The sequence below is a fragment of the Cervus canadensis genome, chromosome X (genome assembly GCF_019320065.1).
Source record: "Cervus canadensis isolate Bull #8, Minnesota chromosome X, ASM1932006v1, whole genome shotgun sequence".
Classification (NCBI taxonomy): Eukaryota; Metazoa; Chordata; class Mammalia; order Artiodactyla; family Cervidae; genus Cervus; species Cervus canadensis.
This window is the reverse complement of record NC_057419.1, coordinates 102,790,117-102,811,126: the sequence shown is the minus strand read 5'-3', so window position 1 is coordinate 102,811,126 and position 21,010 is coordinate 102,790,117. Positions and strand designations below refer to the sequence as shown.

Sequence of the window (21,010 nt, the reverse complement as noted above, 5' to 3'; positions counted from 1 at the left end):
TGGCCCCGCCGGGCCCCCGCCCGCCTCGGTGCAGCTGCCCCTCCAGCCCGGGCCCCGGGGCGCGAGTCCCCAGGTCTGCGGCCGCTCCCACCAGCTGATTTTGACAGAGGGGGGTCCCAGTCGGCGCGGACGGGCGGGGCGAGCCCCTGCCAGATCCGGGGATGATAACGTGCCGGCTCCATGTCGCGGCTTCGGGCTGTCCAGGCTCCGCCCCCTGTGAGTGTGTAAGTGTGTGATGCTGCCGCGGCCGCCGCCGCCGCCGCCGCCTGTGCAGCCGCCGACGCTGCCGCCCCGGCTGCCGCGCCGCGCCGCGCCGCTGCCGCTGCCCCGGCCGCCCCTGCCGCCGCCACCGCCGCCGCCAGCCCGCAGCCCGCCAGGCGGGCGGCCCCGCCGGCCCGAGCCCGCCGCGCCTGCCGCCGCAGCGTCGGGGCGCTGGGCGCGCGGGCAGCCGCGGACCGAGCAGACCCGAGCGGGCGGTCAGGCACTTGCCCGCCCGCTGCCGCCGCCGCCGCCGCCGCCCCGAAGCTCAGGACCCGGCACCTCCGGCGCCCGCCCTCGCCGCCGATGCGGCCCGGGCACTTTTAGCCGGGCAGGAGGGCCGGAGAGCGGGACTGCCCAGAGCAGCGCACGAGCCGCGCCGAGAGCCACGCAGACGCGCCGCGAGCAGGGACGGACGCCCGCCCGCCGCCACCGCCGCCGCCCGGCCGCTATGGATCTATTCGACTTTTTCAGGGACTGGGACCTGGAGCAGCAGTGGTAGGTGTTGCTTTTTGCCTTCTCCTTTGCTGCGCGGGTCCCCGCGCTGGGGCTGGGCTTTCCGCCTTTGTTAAGAGGAGCCGGGGCTTGGTGGGGGCGCCCCGGACGCCCTCCCACTTGCTCTCGGCCACCTCTGGCCCCGGCCGCCGCGACTCCTTGGTCGGGTGCCCGGGTGGGGGTAGGTGCGGATGAGTGAGGAATGCGGGTCCGGAAGGCGTCGCTTTGCACTCCAAGTCCGAAGAGTTGCGTTTGGCCCAAATCAGATGCGCTGCTGTCCGGGGTTTGAGCCGCGCGACCTCCGCCCGGGATTTTCTGCCCAAACGGCTGGCCTGGCGGCCTCCCAGCGCACCGGATGCTGCCGCTCGAAATGCCCCCAACTTTCCCAGGTGCCCGACGCCGGCGGCGGGTCGCGGGGGGACAGGCAGCGACCAGGTGCCACCGGCGGCCCTCCGCGTCCCCGGCGGCCACCGCCCCCGCCGCCACCTCGGTCCCCGCGCGGCGCGGCGCGCACACCTTCCCTTCCACCCGCTCGCAATTGGGAGCCTGGCGGCGGCTTCGGGGGCCACTGCGCGGGGGACCCCGGGTTCCGGGCCGACTGCGGCGTTGGATTTCAGTACTGCGGGGTTTTGAAGTTGGCCCCTAAAGTTGGCCGCTGGGAAGTCAACGCACATTTAATTAGCCCCTGGGTCCTGTCCGCACACCCGCCCCCCCCCCCCGCACTGGGAGGCAGCTACCAGTTTGTGTCATAGGCACCCAGCTCGGATTCAAAGGTTTAGTCAGCTCTTCCCCAAATACCATCAACTTGTCGCCGAGAGGGCTGTCTGTGAAAGAAGGTGCAGAGGTGACTGAGAGCTAGAAAGTTGTTACTCTGCGTGCTGTGCGCGCGCGTGTGCATCAATAGCGATGCACATATCTATTAACTTTTACAAAAGCCTCACCTCCTGCACCAACGTTATCACTGTTCATTTGTCATAACATTTTCTCGTATCAGTTTGCCCCCACAGCCTATGGAATTAGATGAGGGGAAGGCACGGCGGTAGCGACTTAGAATTGCACGCTTCGCTATTGGCTTTTTAAATGGAGTTGGAATAATCTATAGTACCGACCGGCAGTGCGAAATCTTTTGCAACGTTAAACTCCTGGCAGCCGTTGACTCTGAATGCTGTGTTTTTTTACAAGGATTTCCCTCGCTGATGTGATATTTTAGGCAATTTCCTTCTTTAGAAAAGGGTCACACTCTTAGCCAATGGCTTCATTATGCCAATCATGACTCCTTTAGTTGAAAATCCAAGATAACCAGAACTTAAAAACATTTTATTTTACAGCAATTCCGGGTAAATCCTTGAAGCCACAAATTACGCTGTATCAGTATTAATCTATAAGGCATTTTTTGATACCATGCAGGGTTTTATCAGCTCTGCAGAAGAACACGTTGCAATTTTTAATAACCACGCTGTTATTTAAAAGTAAAGATCACAATAAAATTACTGCTCCATTAAATATTACGCTCCTGTACACAGCCTTTACTTTGTTTCACTAATTTATTTTGCAGGCACCTGATAACCACAACATTACTATTTGCATACAATTTGCCTAATATACAGTGTGGGTAACATCATTAACTTAACAGACGTTGTTATAATTGATTTTGTGGGTGTAGTTCAAATGTTAAACATATATACAATGTATTAGGTTTTTTAAAACATGTTTATTATACTATTTTAATTTCAGTTTAATCTTAGGCACATGCAGTTCCGTATTTAAAGGGGTGAGCTCTTTTGATTTGTCTTTTCAGAAGACTACATCTCTCTCCTTTTTTGGAAACTATCTTTTATTATATTAAGGAAAATGCAAAATCTGATTTCCTCTAGATGCCTAACTGCCACATCAGTTAAGAAACATGTGGACTCAGACACTCTGTGGATATTATGTGAATACTGATGAATTAGTATAACATGTCTGCATAAATCAGCCAGCCTTTTCCCTCTGTGCACACGTTCCAGGAACATTTCTCCTTTGATTGTGAGGGGCAAGCTTCCTTCTACATCTGTGTTTGTAAACATTTGTAATGCTGCAGTTGTGCATCTGTGTGTTGTACACCCCCACAGAGAAAAGGAACAGAAATGTGAATAGTGGGTGAACTAAAGAGCTTGCTTATTGCCTTAAATGAAAGTCTGTACCTTTCCAAACTCTCTTGCACATCCAGAGCATGGCAATGGCATGTTCATTACATGTTTACTTCCCCTCCTGGGGAGTAAGTAGTTGCTTAGAGGGATGGCATCCATTGCTCCCCACCCCAAACCTCCCAAGGATGCCCTAGGAAGAAAAAGGCACCAGCCAAGTTAAGGATCTCATTTCCATTGGACCTCTTCTCAGCATTCATTTGTGGAACAGAGAGCTCTGAGCCATCTCTACCGCAACCCTATATGTCTGACATAATAACCGGATCAGGCCAGCTAAAAAACAAACTCATCTTCCACGACCTAATGGAGAAAGACTTTACAGAAACAGGCATATGTGTCACTTACAGACACTAGACTATAGTAAACAAAAAGCGTGTGCCCATTTAGAAACATCCACATTCCTCAGGAGGAAAGCAAATGGGCAGGACGAGACATGGGTGACTCTTCCCAGCCTGGGCGGTTAAGAGTGCTCGGCGCTAAACGGAACAGAGCCCTGAACTTCACACACGGCAAGAATCTCTTAATGGGTCATGCTCTTGACTCGATTAAAGGGCCTAAGCTCTCATTCTTGAAGATTCCTGGGTGAATGAGCAGTGTTCACCTGTATCTGAATTTAATATGAACCATTCTGTGAAAAAGAGGAAGGTACAGATGGCTGTGTACACCAAAGATACCACTTGCTCTTAAAAAGTGAAAAAAGGATAAGGGAAAAAAGAATCAAATTTGATCGTTTAAATCATTGCGTACACTTGCCTGTGCTAACCCAGTCAATGAATTCTTGAGGTGTCTGGAGATCACGTGGCTAGATTTGGACGCCTTTACCAGCAGGATCTGAGGGTCTGCCAAGTGTCCAGCCTTTCTGTCGGCAGGCACCCCTCCCGTATTGATGAGACGTTGCTTTGTGACAGGCCAAGGTTCTTTGCAGGGGTGCTTATCATCATTTTATCATTGAAAAAGAAAGATGGAAGGAAAGAAGGGAAGACCGATACAGGAAGGGGCTCACACTAAAAAATAAAAATGAAAAAGCAAATCACCATGGAGCAAAATCACCATGTTGCAAAGCTTGATGACAATTGTAGTTAAGCCAGGATGACGGTGGCCGACTTTGCCTGTGAAGGACAGAGGCCAGCATCCTTGGTTTGTAGTTTTTATGTGATGTCTCACAAGTAGCCTAATTAGAGGCGAGCTTGCAAATGGGCAGTTATACAGGAAGAGAGTTAAACTCACTAAACTGTTAGATAAATAGAAAGTTCAAAGGTCTGTGTGGGGCTGTTGAGGCTGGGAAGGGGCCATGTGCGGGCCAGGCTTCTCCTCCCCTCCCCCTCGTCCACTGCCCCAGCGGCCCCCACTTTGCTCAGGTTCCCTCAGCCTTGTGGGAGGCGGGGACCCTGCTCTCCAGACAAAAGTGAACTGTTCCAGCTTCAGTTGGGCATGGCCCATGCACAGCAGCGGCCCGGCTGCCTCCGCCTGTTCTGTGTGCACAGATCTGGGAGGCCTCCCTCTCTTCGATCCTCTGGAAGAGTGGCAGAGGCCTGTTGGTGAATGGGAATGTCAGGGAGGGACTGAGAAGGCAGCCCACCTCTACCTGGGATTGGCGGGAATATGGAGGGGGCCGAGGGGGTCCTGGATCTTGCCCCTGGATCTTGTTCTGACCAAGGCCCACAGGTTGCCAGGGTTTCTCTTTTTCTGCCTCCATCCATTTATCTTTCCCCCTTCCCCTCTATTTGTTTTCCATTGAAAGGAAGACAGTCAGTGGTCTCTTTTTTCTTGCTGGTACAATATTCATTCTCCAGTGTGTCTGAGCTTTCATTCAAAAAACCGCTTGAGCTTGAGTGTGTAGTGGGGTGGGGAGTAAGACTCAAGGTGGTGAAATTAGCTACTGATAAGGTCTGCTCTACACCCGGCTGAAACCCCCCAAAGAATAAATGCTATCTCTGTAAATCTTAAAAGGCATGTCTGTTGGACAAGGAAGAAAATTATCTCATGTTAGAAATCAGTTTAATGATACATGAATTGTTTTGCTAATGATTCAGTCAAGCATTTAACAAGTCTAAAATATACAAATCAAGATTGAAAATGACTGCCTCAAATATGAATCTGTCATTATAGACATAAACGAGATTCCAAACATTTAAGCATGTTGTAGATGGATAAAAATTATATTGTATTTAAACATGCTAATTATTGTTGAATAGAAATGGTTTTAATATGCTGAACCTTTATTTCATGCCCATTATTCTTAGCGAAGACTATTGCTTGCATGCAGAATCTGCACATATTTAACACATATTTAATTGAAAAAATCATAAAAGCCCAATAAAAATGGCCATCTCTGGAACAAACTAGGAACTGTACTCCCATGAGCTTATAGCTGTAGGTTGTACCTCAGAAAGGGAAACCACCACATACTTGATGAGCTTGTCACATAGACAAAACAATGGGTACAGTGAGTACATTTTTCACTCTTAATTTTGTTTTTTTCTGATTCCTGTGGGATAAAGAAAGAGATTTAAAAACTTGTTTACTGAGAATGGAAAGAAGTTTATTGCTGATATAAGAACTCAAGACCACAATCTGGAGAAACCTTTTTGAGGAGTGTGTGTGTGTGTGTGTGTGTGTGTGTGTATTTCACCTGTATATGTGATAAGTTGCATCATCATCACTGTTGTTGTTATTTGGGTATCTACTCAGTGCCCCAAATATGACTGAGTAGCTAGTGCTTTAAATACTCAATTTTACTTAATCCTTTAGACAACTTTATAAGATGGGTCCTAATATGACCTCCATTTTTAGATGAAGAAATGGAGGCACTGGCTCCTCAGTTATGCAGTTCAGATTCCAGCCTAGATGGAGCTGACCCCTGAGTCTGCATCAGCAACTGACATCTTGTCTGAGCCTTTCCAACAGGTGCCGTCGTTCCTCGTACATCATCTCTTTCCATCATTGTGCATCAGAATGCGCAGGTGTTATTCCCATTTTACAGATGAACAAACAGACCTAGATAGGTTGATTGACTCACCTAAGTTCACACAGCCTGATTTGTATCAATGGTAGGGCTGGATCAGAAATCCACATCTCCCACTTTCCAGTTTAATTGCCTTCCCGCACACCTTCATTGCCTGTTTTTTAAATTATTATTATCGCCTAATATTTATTGTTACTGGGTGAGCTGGAGCATCTGGCTCTCACTGAAACAAACAGATTGGATTGTGTATGTTATGCTTGTGTAAAAAAAAAAAATTCTGTGGAATGACCATGTAATCAACTAGCCATGGAACTCTGCTTTTTTCTTTTAATCAAATAAGGAACAGTTTATGTAATGATACAATCTCTTAGCACTTGTTTATGGATGCTTCTTTAATGAGAAGGTATGAATAGCACACTATATGTATATTGTAATTTTCCATTCATATATGTATAGTATATATCATATATATAATTTTCCATATATATATGTCAAAACTCAAATCCTTGAGAACTGTCTATTTAAATTCAGATACCCTAATTTTGAAGATTCAGTACTTGAACTTAAAGAAGACCACAGTATATCTGTCTAGTTAATTGGAAGCCTCAAAGCTGGGTGTAAGGGGTAGATAGCATTTCTTTTCAAAGCTTTATAACTTACCACATCTATCATTTGATTTGATCCACACAATAACCTTGTGGGTTTGCCATGACTGGTCTTACTGGCTTCATTTTGTAGATGGCAAAAATGGCAGCTCAGAGAGGTTAACTGACTTGCCTGTTTTCACAGTATGTGGATGGTCTTAGGATTTGTGTTTATTGTTCTTTTCACTATATCACTACTGTTGTTGCATTAAGTCATTTGTGTTTAAATATTCACATACCCTCTCACATCATGTTGGACAGTGCCTTTTTCATTACAGATGCTTGAGAAACATCTGCTAACACGAGAATCCCACCAGCTCCAAGAGTGGTCTATACAAATACTACTGTCTTTCAAAGATAGTTGCAAAAATCCTGGTGGTAATACCACCCCTCTACCTGTTTGATAGTGTTTTAATTGTTTTGTAATTTTTTGACAGTCTCTTAGCCAGTCTGGTCTCTTTTGAGTAAAGGAATGAGAAAGAACGATAGTAACCCAAAAAATGCTTAATAGGAAAAGGCAAAATTAGAACCCCTGTTACTTACCCCTGTGCTTAAAAAGAGAAAACCAGATTCCTATGAATTCTAAGATATGCTTAGAACTGCAAACTGCAGCTTTGAAGGTTGAGGCGTCCAGGACTGTATTGTGTCTCAATCTGTGTGGAGAACGTTAAAGAAGAATGTGTGATAAAAATCTGAAGAAGAATTGACTGATTGGAGGCTTGGGATTCCTCCAGCTTTCCTTGAGTTTCAGCCTTTATGACTTGTATTTCATCATGAGAAGGCTGTTTTTCTACTTAACTGTAGCAGATCCACGCCATAAATTATCATGACTGTTAAACAAAGGTCCAGCACTGGGTTCCTCTAATGTAAAACTTTTATGTTGCACTTTAATGAAATTTTATATGCATGTTCAAAGCGAGGCACACTTTATACCATGGAGAGGGCGATGCTCTGAATTGTTGAATTTATTTTAAGGTAAATCTTTTCGATGACCTTAGCTGCTAACATCCACCTACTTACTGAGCTGAGAAAAATTATCTGAGTGCTTAAATAAAATGGCATGATTTAAGCAGAGCTGACACTAGCCCTCCAGCTAGAATCTGATTTTGATTATGGATTGCTTAGTTTATGGAATGCTATTTTTCATATACCTGTGCATTTTGCTTCATTTGGAAAAGAAAATCAGCCAGTGATTGAAAGTTATCTTTGATGTGGTTGTTTGATAGGCGTGTGCTGGTCTTGGAAGGTGTAAAGGCCACACACTGGGAAATAGCTAAGGAAACTTGAAATCGCTCATCTGTTTATTTTTTCAATGTTCATTATACTGGAGAAAAGGAAAAGAAGAAACACAACGCTTCCATCCCATAAAGAGTGGTTTGTTTTCTTAGATTTCTAAATAACAGTTGTCTGTATCATCGACCAGCTTCAGTGAAAACCAGATCTCAATAGCAGATATGTATGGTGGCATTGATGAAACCCTATTTCTGGAATCCGAATTTTGTGTTTTGGAGGCCACATATCTCCTGTCAGTAGCATTGAAATGGTCTCTTTTTTATATGAATAAAAATAAAATCCTGCTCATCTTGTAGTGGTGCTGCAGTTGCAGCCTGGGCTTTAACAGTCACCAGGAGAACTTTCTTAGGAGTCTGACGCCTCCTTGGTCTTTGGGTCTCTAGTATGATTTGATCAAACCACCCCACTGGAAGGAGTGTGTTTTGAGGACAGTTTAACCTTCTGACTGTGGCAATATGTACAGGATGACCTAACTGTCTGCTGAACAATGAGAAATGCAATTGCAGAGGCTTTATTTCTCCCTCCAGGATGTCAGTCAATGAATTTTTTTAATAAATTAATTTTCCAAAGGGACTGGTGGTTTCACACCAGGTCGGCACAGCCATGGTAACTAAATTAAATTCCAGCTTGATGGATGTTTCTGATGAAGTGCCATGGAATCCTGGAGAGGTCTCATCAATTAGCCATTATTTATTTGCTGGCAGAAGTCTTGGCTTGGGTGTGTAGATATTAATCAACGCCTCCAACCTAATGTTTGAAGACTGGAGGGCTTCACCATCATCTGGTTCAGCCTCTTCATCGTACAGATGAGGAGACTGAGGCCAAGGATGGGGAAATAACTTGCCCAAGGATGTATAGTCCACACGTGACATTGTTGGGTAGGGTCTGGAGCCCTTGTGCCCTGGTTCAGTATTTGTCACTCTCTCCAGAATGGTTTCCAGGGTTTCCCAGGTGGTGCTAGTGGTAAAGAACCTGCCTGCTACTTCAGGACACATGAGAGACTCGGGTTCAATCCCTGGGTTGGGGAGATCCCTTGGAGGAAGAAATGGCAACTTACTTCAATATTCACGCCTAGAGAATCCCATGGACAGAGGAGCCTGGTGGGCTGCAGTCCATAGGGTTGCAAAGAGTTGGATGTGACTGAAGCGACTTAGCATGCACGGCAGAGGTGTTCCCTTCGTGTACCAGCTCTGTGCCCAGTGCTTTGCTAGGCAGTCACTCTTAGAAGGAGAGGAAAGGAATGTAGAAGGTGACCTCTGGCCTCACTGACTTGACGTTGGAATGTAGAACTAGTTTGGGGGAAATAGTATGACATGGATGTAAGTAAAGTAGGAATTCAGGGAGAGAGAGAGACTGTGGGCTAGAGGAGGAGAAACAGTCTTCCTCAAGGCCAAGAGTGAAATGGAAAACCAGAAATGTGGGCTATATAGAAGACCAGGAGCAGCAACACTTGCTCTTCAACAGTTGTCTTTGGACCGACAGTTATCTGGTTGGATAGTCGCTCGCAGTCATCACATAATTGCTGAAGTTATGTTTTGCTATGTGAACAGAGTTATTGTCATCACCCACTGACCACCATTGGCTGTGAGATAACCACAAAATTCTGGACAATCATTTAACTATCTGTATTATGTAAATATTGATGCAGGCATTCTTCAAAGAAATACCAAATGAAAGTTTGTTTTCCCGAATCAGTTGAAACAAATGTTTGTCATTTGGCACCATTGCTGGCAAAGTAGCTATGTTTGAAAGATGCATATATTGTGGCTCTTGAGATGTACCCAGATATATTTGCTCTTTTGTTCTTTTTCTTTTGAAAAAATTATTAGCTTGTTTTTCTGAAAGGTGTGTATTGGTGTTTTTCCTTTTGCCTTCTTTTCCCCCTAAAGTTGGTGCCTTGGTACCATCTAATTGGCATTTATATCTATGTTTATAATGAATTGTTTGGCCACAAAATAATTCATTGTCTGGCTGTCTCCTTCTTCGAATCTGAGCTCTGTCTTGGAGAAGCCACTGGCTATAATTCTCCTGCCTCTCTGCCCCTAAACTCACATACTCTTGCCCCGTTGGGTTAGACACCCCTCCTCTGAGCTGCCATGCTGCCCTGACCAGAGTTCCAGTGCACCTGAGTTTTGAGGGATGAGAATATGTCTTTTATTGATGTAATCCTAGTTAGGGTCTGGCCCAGAGTAATAGCCTAATGAAGCCAATCCAAGGTGCACCATCGTTTGCTTATCTGAGTCATTCAGGCATTGCCCTAGGTCTTCCAAATATTATGTCTAGGTGGGAAGCCATCATAATAAGTCATATTAATAATAGCGAGTGAAAATAATAATCAGAGCTAACATTTCTTCTGTGACAGGCTCTGATTTGTGTTCTCTGAGTTCCCCATTTTGCAGGGCGGGGAAACTGGGACAGAGAGGGTCAGCAACTGAGAGTAGGTTACAGAGCTGAAATGAACAACAGGCTGTGTAAATCCTTCACTGTGCTGCTTGCCCATGATGATACCCTGGCAGAGATGCTAAAGCAGTGGCAAGCCCTGCGTGCCGTGGGGCTTGGCAGCGGACGAGGCTGACGAGGCCTTTGTCACTCTTCTTTAGTATTTACAAGTCAGCATCGGGTTTTCATCCATAACCATATACAAGGTCTAACTGGCCTGATATCTACTCCAGCAAGAGACACTCGATTCTGCTCCTCTTTGGTGTAAGCATGAGATTCAGTGCTTGGGAGGAAGATGCATTCAATATGGGCTCCATGAAGGTGGAGTCTTTTTGGGGGTGGTATGATTTACTACTGCAGCTTCACTGCTTAGAACAGTGGCACACAGTAGGTGCTCAGTTACTTTCTGCAAAATCAATGAATGGTTTGATATACAGTAACCTGCTTAATGCTTTGTGTGATCAGCTTTGTGAGCAGAGCTGGGAGGTGCAGACTGAGGTCTAAGAGAAGAGCTAAAATCACGGTGGTCAGACAGGCCAGTACAGGTAGATATGTTCCTAAAACAGCATGCTTATTAAAGTTTTATAAAGTCAGTCTCTCTATGTGCATCTTGCTTGCCAGAAATCCTGCGGGGAATTCTTTGTTGATGAGAGTAATTGCTCCTAACAACCCTAAACTTACCAGTTTTGTGATTTTAGACGGTTATGCATAGCATTTTCTTTCTGCGAAGTATACCTGCATTTATTATCTACAACAATACCATGAGGGTAATTTTTCAAACTTTTTTTTTTGTTGAAAAAGATGTCTTAAATTGTTATTGTCACCAGAATGAGGCTTTCCTCTAGTTCAAAGTGGGGGGTGGGTGGTGAAAGAACATGCCGTCAACATTTGCTCAATATTTTTCTCCCCACTTTTATACCATGGTCTCCTCTGAGGCAGATGCCTTATTTGTTTTTTGTCCTTCTTTCTTTCTTTTAAAAATAGCTCCCACTTTGGAGGCTAACCTGGGATTTGGATTTTCCTAACATATTTGGGGCTTCCCAGGTGGTGCAGTTGTAAAGAATCTGCCTGCCAATGCAGGAGATGCAGGAGACATGGGTTTGATCCCTGGGTTGGGAAGATCCTCTGGTGGAGGAAATGGCAGTCCACTCCAGTATTCTTGCCTGGAGAATCCCATGGTCAGAAGAGCCTGGTGGGCTACTGTCCATGGGGTCACAAAGAGTCGGATATGACTGAGTGACTAAACACACATGCAACGTGCAACATATTTTTAGACCAAACACATTTTCTACTTATGCCTCTGAAGGATTCAGATCGCAATTTTATCTTCAGGATGTGCAGGAACGTTTCCCTGCGTGTTCATTTTGCAGCACTCTGTAAGATGGTTTGAGTGCCAGCATGAGAGAAGTAGCATTTTGCCAAGCACTGTGTTCCGTATTTTACACACATCACCTTATTGAGCAAGCACCCCCAGAAGATAGATGTTTTTTCCCGCTGCTTTCAAAGAGTTGGACATCAGCTGTCTCAGAGTTCATGGGTAACTTCAAACTTCAAGTGTAACTAAAATTAATCTTGGGGGGGAAACCCTCTAAATGTTATTTATTGTTTTTACAGTATACATTTAAAGGTCACGAGATTCAAGTCAAGAAAGAAAGATAAAAGGCGTTAAAGAAATCTAGGACATTTTTGTAGAGATAAAGTACATAGTTAAATTAACTCGACATTAAGGTACATATTTTGAGGAGAAATTGTAGGTACTTACAAGTTTGTAATAAATTAGGTCTCCTATCAGAAATGAAACATATCCAAGTATTAACAGTCCAGGGGGAATGCAAGAGCCATGACAGTCTTTAAAAAAAAGTGAACTGCTAAATATTAACTATATCCCTTTTGGTATAATTAGACATTTTGGCCCATTAGTTTTTTGCAATTCTAAAGCAGTTTAAACTTCAATGGTGCACGTATATTCAGACTGCGAGGGATAAAGTTCCTATCAAGAATGATGAAGACTGTTATGGCTGGATTCTGATTAGCATTTTACCCTGAAATTACAATGAAATGCCATTGCATACTCTACTGCCATTGAAAAAATGACACCCGTGGCAGACTTATACCATACAGACTTTTGTAAATAGTTGCAGTTACTCACATATTTTGAACAAAAAATTGAAATGTGATGAACCTATCTCAAGAGGCTTGAAAAGTTAAAGTGAATTCTAACTGTAGATTAGTAGCAAATGATGACAGCAGCACCAGTATTACCTCAGCTGATTAATTTATAGGGATACTGGTCAATGATTTTAACCAACAGCTACGCATAGTAGAATCCTAATGGGATCTGTCTGTTAAAATTACATAAAGTAGGGCATTTGATTTATTTCATAGTTTCTCAAAGCTCAATTTTAACTTCATACAAATAATGCATTAGTCACCCGGGATAAATGACACATTGAATAAAGTTGTGATTTTGTCTGCTTCTCCTAATCTGGTTTAGCACAGGACCACATCTGGCTCCCTAGTGTCTTCCTATCCTGAACATTTGTAGTAGAATGGGATCTTTACATATCTCATCAGAGGAGACTGGATCATGTAGGCCTTGCCCTGACCCTGGGTTTCTTGGGTGTGTAAAGAAGGCTTACTGCTTGGGTGTAGCATTAAGAACTGCCATTGCTACAGCGAGATGCACAAGTGTTTATAGACATTGCTGCTCTTAATACACAATTAGCTGAAAGATTGCATTTTAAGTTGGTAACCAGTTTGAGACTGGTTAAGTATTCAAATCTGAAATATGTATTATGAAAAGTAAACTTAGTAAAATAGCACTAAAATCCCTGAAATTCACCTTACCATGTTAAAATGTGAGAGTACACCAAACTTTGCCTAGGTGCCCAAACCAACTCTAGCCCACCAGTTATATCTGTACGCTTGACCCTGGGACTGGGGAGTCTTTTCCTTGGGCTATGAATGCCTCACAGCGTCACCTTCACCATCCAGTTTTAGTGCCCAAGATGTGACTACCTTGTACACTATGATCACTGTTATCGTCATCTTCCTTTGGGTTCATTACGTCCATGGAAGATGGAAAGGTGAGTTTGTCCAATAGAAAAACTTTGAAATCTGCTCAGCCTGCAATTGCACACCAAAATTGGAAGGTGGCGGGGGAGGTTTTAAATTCATGGATGGCTGGAAATATGTAGGTTTATATTTTTAAGTTTAAAAAACACGATTAGTAAGAAGCCCATAGAACTTTGTGGATGTCAAATAACTCTTAAAAAACGAAGGCAAATGATGAAGTATGGGGTAAGTTTCCTGAAATTGAACATAATCATAAAAATCCAAGGAAAAGCAATATATTCTGCAAAATTTATGAGTTTTTTGGTAGGGAGAGTTTGCAAAGCTTGACAACCCCCAGTGCATCTGGCCTGGCACATTCCTATTTGTAATGAGAACCTTATGGGGTGCCGGGCCTCGGTTTTCTTAGGCAGGCCTGCTCCCCAGGGGTATCATAAATGATACGCGAGTCAGAAACTTCATGGCTCATGGCATTTCTCAGAGATGTTTTAGTTAAGCTGCCTCACCCAGCTACAGGGGCAGAAGGTGGGAAACAAGTCTCCTCATAAATCTTCATTGAGCTTTAATTAATTAATTTTGTTTTTTCTATTGTTCATAGGAATTAGAAAGGGGAAGAGTAACTGAGCGAATGTGCCTACATGACTCCACAGATATGGTCCAAGTTATCGGGGGTTCCTGTGGCTTTTATTATTTCATGGACACACATTCATTTAACAACAACAATGACAAAAACCCAGAAAATCTCAAATGTGTAAATACTGGTAACAAAAAGTTGCCAAAAACAGAAGAAAAGGGGCAATGCCAATGTTAGGGCTACTTTTCCAGTTTTCCACAGTCTCTTCTTTGCTTTTATTCCCCACATGCTATGAAAGCTTGAAATGTGTCCCAGTCTCACTTGTGAACTTGGGCCTCACCTTGTGGGCTGTGTGGGGTGGTATGGCTGGTAGGTCATGAAATGGAGATTTGTGAATTCGTGTTTGTTCAAATGCGTTCCAGCACCTGGATTTCCTGAATGAAGTTCTGATGTTACTTTTTTCTCAAAAGGAGTTCCAGCCATGTTGGTGGTGTGGTTGGGGGTGGGGAAGTTCCACCTTGAATGGGCCTGTATACTGTCGATCCTTTAACTCACTCGGCCTCTGCTGTGACTTTGGGCTTCTCTCTCAATAGGCCTGGGGAAGCCCAATGTTAGTTTTGACTCCTTAGTGCTCTGTCACCTCCCCTTCCGTCTCTGCCTTTTGGATTCCTGACATTTATTCCTATGAACGGCTTAGTAGCTACAGTTTTATTCCCTTCCTTGGGTAGGTCTAATGCATTGAGAACAGGACTGCCCATCTCATGAGTGTCGCTGACCTCCTCATTGTCTTCCTTTTAATCATATCTGTTATATGTGATACATTTTCAGACTTGTTTACCCTTTATTAGTGAGCTGGGATACTTACGGCAGTTTTTCGAAAGGGTAAAAACAACAATGCTTTCTGGGAGCCATTTACCTAATTCCTCCTGCAGACTATCTATGCATTTTATGAGGGAAATGTTTAAAAGGTTGTCGTGAATGAGGCAGCCGACACTGAATGAGAAGATTTGACAAAAAGAAACATTTTTTTTCAGAGGAAAAAGAAGCAGTTTTTACATTTCGTAAGCTTATTTTGAAAGGGTAATGGAGGAATTGCTCTGTTTCCTCACTGGGGGAAAAAAAAGAAAAAAATAACATATTCTGGGGACAGAAGCCTTTAATATCTTGCAAGCTGTTTCAATGAATTCCAAGTTTCAGGTCCAAAACTCTTGTGGCTAATGGAGATTTATGCTCCATCAGTTTTAAAAATCCAAGAAGGCATCTTGAATTTAAATTGTCAAATTATTAGACCTTCATTTTCAACGAAATGGAAAGACATTGGAAATTCTAGCCATTTTGCTTTGGCAAATTAAGCCACACTTGTTGGTGTTGCTGGAGTTTAATAATAAGGCAGAATTTTCATAAATAGACAATGGGTGTTGAAGCCTTCCTCCGTGACAATTAAGCAGAGAATTAAGGCTCTCTGTGTGCCTCAGTTTTTTTTTTTCCATAATGATAATCTCCCATTTAAAACCTGAATTGTAAAAATCGGCAGAGGTATAAAAATCTAAAGAGAAATAGGATCAGTTTTCATGAATCAACGTGAACTCCTTACAGTTGTGTGATGGTGGAGGGAGAGCAGAGGCGCGTCTGCTTCTCTGGAACACTTGCTCCCAGGTCCATGTCCCCACGCTTGTCTTAGAGCTTCAGACCTTCTGAGGAATGGGGCCTTGGCAGGGGCCTCGGCCAGCTCCCTGGCCATGCCCTTCCCCTGCTCTCCCTAGCAGTGCTCACCCAGCTTCTGTCAACCCAAAAAGCAAACCAGAAAATGGGAGAATAAAACCTCCTCTCAAGGCAGCCAGTTCTTTCCTATCTGGGCAGTTCAGCTACACCTTCCATCATCTGTGTGAAAAGAGCTGTCAAGCTTCCAGCCCTTGGTTCTAGTTCTTCCCTGAAGGCCACACAGAGGACGTGTCATTGCCTTGGCTCACGTCAGCCCTCCTGGGTCTGAGGGCAGCCCTCCTGTGTTCACTGTGTTCTCATTTCTCAGGGCAGAACATTCCAGTACGCAGATAACGGCCTGCAGGGACTCATGGTTGTCCCTGTATAGATATGCGGAGCAGAGGTGGCCAGGCCTGGCAGGCTGGAGCATCTTCTTCCAAGATGGGGATTGGATCTGAATAGCATCCCACTCTGACCCTACATTCTTGAGTGGTCCCACTCTCCTTGCAATATGTGCCACAGCCAAACCTTTGCAATGGGTAAAATCTTAAGTGTTATGGGGATCTTAGGGTTTCCCTGGTGGCTCAGATGATAAAGAATATGCCTGCAATGTGGGGGGATCTGGTTTCAATCCTTGGGTCAGGGAGATCCCCTGGAGAAGGAAATGTCAACCCCCTTCAGTATTTTTGCCTGGAGAATTCCATGGACAGAGGAGCCTGACAGGCTACAGTCCATGGAGTTGCAAGAGTCAGACACGATTGAGTGATTAAACCACCACCACCACCATGGAGATCTTATGGTGGCCATTGCGTACATGGCTCCTGGAGCCAGATCATTAAATACTTAAACTAGGATGAGAGTTGGTTCTTCAAGGCACCCAAAGTCATATCTGAAGATCCTTCCAATTGCAGGGATTACAGCCCTCTTTAAGATGACAAAAACAGATACTCCTTGCCCAGCCTTCAGGGCCCTGGTTGATGATTCCTGCAGGAGATTTATGTGAAGGAGAGCGACATGACAAAGAGGATTGGCTGGAGCCACAGCAAACCATTTCCAAAGACACTGTTCTGAAAGGGCTTGAGTCATCAATCATATGGTGAAATGCACGGCACAGGGCATCTGGCTTTCTTTTTGACTGCCAGGAAGCTAGGCTGACCCAGCACTGCCTTGAGTAATTTCTTCAATGGCTAGTACTCATTATTTCCACCTGCTGCATGAGAGGGAGCTTAAGTCAAAATCTAGCCCCTATGATATTGCACCGAATTGTTGATTACTGCAACCTTTTTGTCAGTATTCAGCAAACCACTTCCTGTACTGCACTATTGATGAGTTATTGTCAACCTTTGAATTCAGCTGTACAGCACTGAGTCTTTTTGCTAAAGGGACACTAATTTGGAAAATAATTTTTTCACTCATCTTTTTCACAGCTTTTCATGGGGCATCCTAAGATGAATGGTTTTTTGCTACCAAATGCCTTTTAGAAATACTCAGTTTAGATCCAGACTCAAGACTCGTCTTGACTTGGGCGAATACTCTTTTAAAGAGACTTTAGATTCCATTTTGTTCTGGGCAAGTCTTGGCACTGGAGTGTGGATTTTGCTAATAAGACCAAACAGAGCCAGCTGTGTTCTTCCAGAGCGCCACCTTGAGTATCAGTGTGGATGACAGATGACAGCCTGTGCATTAAGAAGTTTATTGTATGTAATTGGGCCATGGTCTGTTGTATTTGCAGTGCTTGGCATGGTCTGTCCCTCCCGCAAGAGACAGAATGACTGTGGGTCATTTATTGCAAGAGCATAAGAGCCTTCTTTGCTCTGCCCAGAGCAATGACCCCACAGATGACTGCACTTTGATGGGGAGGGGAAGGGATGGCGTGTGTTGTCAGGTCACTTTCCACTTGAGTGGATGTTACCTTGTGGAGTTTTAGGTAGAGAAGTATACATGTCTGGTATTTAAGCTAAGACTAGATGACCCTCATCAGGAATGCTGTAGACGGGATTCCAGCATTAGATAAAGGCTGACCTAGATGACCTTTGAGGTTGTTTCAACTGCTGAGTTTTTATGATGCTTTAAAATTCCTCAGGAGAAAAGCTGCAGCAGAGGGCATTGGCTGTGAATCTCAAGCTCGCAATTGTCAGATAATAATGCTTACATCAGATCACCTGAAATTCACTTTAAATTTCAAAAATAGAGAGCTCACAATGTTTTGCCTGATTTGGGGGAGGATCTGATTTTGGGGAGGAAGTGTGAACAGGAAAACATGAAGATTACTGCCACATAAAATACAACAAACCATGAAAATAGCATCAGCAGTCCAAATTTTAAAAAAAAAATAGTTTTAATTAAAAGAATTGGGAATCACTGACATATATAGACTTTTAAAATTTTTCTTGGCTCATTTTTGAGCTCGACACATGGAGCCTATTAATTCCTATTGCCTCCTATTGGCATTTTAACGGCACCTTATATAAATAGAGGCAGAGAAGCTAGTGGCTGCTCGGCCCAGACTCCTCACTCTTGCATTCCTGGCTTCGTGCCGGAACCTGACTCCATTTGGCTATTGACAGGCTTGTTACAGAAGGTGTTGACCATTCTCTGGTCAGGAGTGATGCGTCAACATCCTCTGCAAAGGAGAATGGATATTTATCTCCCTCTTCTCCACTTACTTCCTGTGTGTCTGTGAAATAAAACCTACACATCTTTTTCATCTTGGTTTGTCACATCATGGAATAAATATCACAGTCTTTAAACACATTTTTTGGTGAAATCCCTGATAGCAATTTCCAGTTCAGATTGGCTGGTAGTGACTTTCTGTCCTCCAGTTGTATAGATGTGAAAATAATACAAAGCAGAAGGAACTACAAATTTAAAAAAGCAAAAATGATAAAAAGAGAACTTAAACATTCAAAGAGGAATTTGAACTGTTTCTTGTGTCCATGGCTACAAACTCCACATATGGAAGTAGGATGGGCCATTCAAGACCTATCTAAAGAAATAAGTTAATGTTTACCTGTCTGTATATGTGTGTGTGTGTGTGTGTGTGTGTGTGTGTGTGTATGTACTTACACTCATGTGTATATATACACATATCTGTACACACACAGATGTGCGTGCCTCCATAAGCTAGCTTTGGATTCTAGGCTTTTGTGAAACTTGAACTCTTAAGATATATGGCCCTGATACCCTATCCCACCACTCTCCCCCGTATATACAAACAACCTTTCTTACTCTGTTAGCCTTTGCCTGGTTGAAGGCTGTTTTGTCTAAACAAATTATGCCATTATTTTATTTTAAATGCTTTTTTAAAGAATAAAATAATCATAATCAATGCCAGATGCCCTGAACACTTGTGCATTGAAAGGAGAAAAATCATATAAAACAAACTTACATCTGAGATGCTTCAAAGAGGGAAACTTAACTATCCAACATTTTTCAAACTTATAAAATCCATTAATGTCCAGGATGCATTCTGGGCCTGCTGCCTGCCTAGAACTATTTTCAAACACTTTTGCATTCAGGGAAACCCAAATGCATGTCGCCTCAAGCCCTTTTCCCCCTCTTTAATTTTGAGACCCCTCTGTGTTCGGAGGGAAATGTAATCCATATGTTTTTGATTCATTTACACTTAACTCATCAAAATGTTGTTTGTAAGACCCATTTGATGTTCTAGAAGCATCTGTGCATTTAAAAAAATAAGCTTTTTAGAACTCCTCCCACCAACCTCCCTCCTACTTCCCACAAGAGTATTTGGCCAGGGAATAAAATATGATGCATAAATGCCCGAATAGAAGAGGTTCACTTCTGAATTCCTTAGTGTGTCAGGGGCCTTCAGGTGGCAGGCCCTGGGCTGCCATGTTTCTATGCTGGGTTGACCATACTTAGAGCTCACAGGCCTCTTTTGGTTCTTATTAACACTGGCTTAGCTGCCTCTGTTTTGAATGCAATAGAATGACTTTCTAAATAAATTAAAACGGAACAGGGAATTGACTCCCCTTTACCAGAACTTTCATTCAGCTCTTCACAGAGGGAAGGTATTTATCCTAGTTCACCATCTGAAATTAAAGGTCTTAAAATGGAAATAACTTCCATGCCTCATTATAGTGTGTCTTTTACTGTAGACATTAAAGCTTTTGCAAAAATGGTTATCACTTCACCTGCAGTTACTTCTCTTTTTTTTTCCATTTAATAAGGAATCTGATATAAAATGATCAGAAACAGTCTTGACAAATCTCTTTGATGGCTGCTGGTGGCTCTGGTCTTTTTCCTAAAGTAATTTGTTTATGGTTACAATTACAAAGCCCTCTGACAAGCCCATTCTGTAATGACCCAAACAGCGCCCCTGAGAAGAAGTCTTTGTGTGAAAGTCAAACAGTTGTGTGGAGCATAAAGGCGACACCCATGGCTCAGGCCGCTGCAGTCGGTCTTCTGTGTGTGGCCTACTACGCACTGGAAATGAACTTTGAATAGACGCGGCCCTAAACCTGCTTCCTGCTCATGGGCTGTGGTTTGAGAGAAGCCGGTCTTACAGGGCGCAGGCAAGGGAGGGTAGAGGCAGAATACCAGACCGGGTACCCTCCCAAGGGAGCCTCGCAAGGTGCTACTGTCACCCTCCCTGCCCCCTCTTGCAACACAGGGGACTGGCTAACGGCAAACCCAGCGCAGCCTCTATCAAGCACTCCAGCTTCAGGTACATTCAGGTGTAACTCAAGTTCTGCAGCCTGTGGGGTGGGGGAGGGGGCACTTTTGTCTTCCTCTTGCTAAAAAGTTCGCTTAACCACCACAATATTGTAAAGTAATTAGCCTCCAATTAAAATAAATAAATTTAAAAAAAGGAGTATGTCTGCTTTCAGGAATTAACACTTAAACATATTTCATATGAGATCATTTTTGTCACCAAGACATAGTCACTCTCGATCATAAACATTAAGGTCTAGAACCAAGTTATATATCCGTGTGTGTGTGTGTGTGTGTGTGTGTGTGTGTGTGTGTGAGAGAGAGAGAGAGATCTTCAGGGATTTCCAACCCTGCTAATGCCAGTCCTTGGACTTGTCCTGGTGTGAGAGCCAGTGGTGTGACTTGACCACTGAGGTTCTCAGTTGGGGCCACGAGAAATTGCATGTGAATATTTCACATCAGACTGAACCTCATTGTAAATTCTCATTTTTCTGCTTCTGAGTGTGTGGATTCCGTGTGGAAGAGGGAGAGAACACAGGTTGGGAAGGCATTGTGTCTGTGGACCAGGCCTTGCTCCCCCAACGACCACCCTGCAGTCCCCTCTGTTCCATCCTTTTTCTGCAGAGTTCATGCCCTTGCCAGATCAGGGCAGTCAACAGGGGCAGGGAGTTTCCCTTGTGATCTCTGCCAGGGCGCCTTGCCTGGGGTG

General features: G+C 44.1%; 1 protein-coding gene across 8 annotated transcripts in view; it reads left to right on the top strand.

The window, feature by feature from the left end:
* Positions 1-440: 440 nt before the first annotated feature.
* The window catches only part of AFF2 (AF4/FMR2 family member 2), a 541,148-nt gene continuing 520,578 nt past the window's right edge, over positions 441-21,010 (top strand). For 4 of the 8 annotated variants that reach the window (XM_043458359.1, XM_043458361.1, XM_043458360.1 and 1 more), the window contains exon 1: positions 441-756. In XM_043458359.1, coding sequence (XP_043314294.1) covers positions 710-756 — 47 coding nt within the window. In that variant the 5' untranslated portion in view covers positions 441-709. The remainder of the gene's footprint in view (positions 757-21,010) is intronic. The other 4 variants (XM_043458368.1, XM_043458364.1, XM_043458363.1 and 1 more) reach the window with 3 other exon arrangements.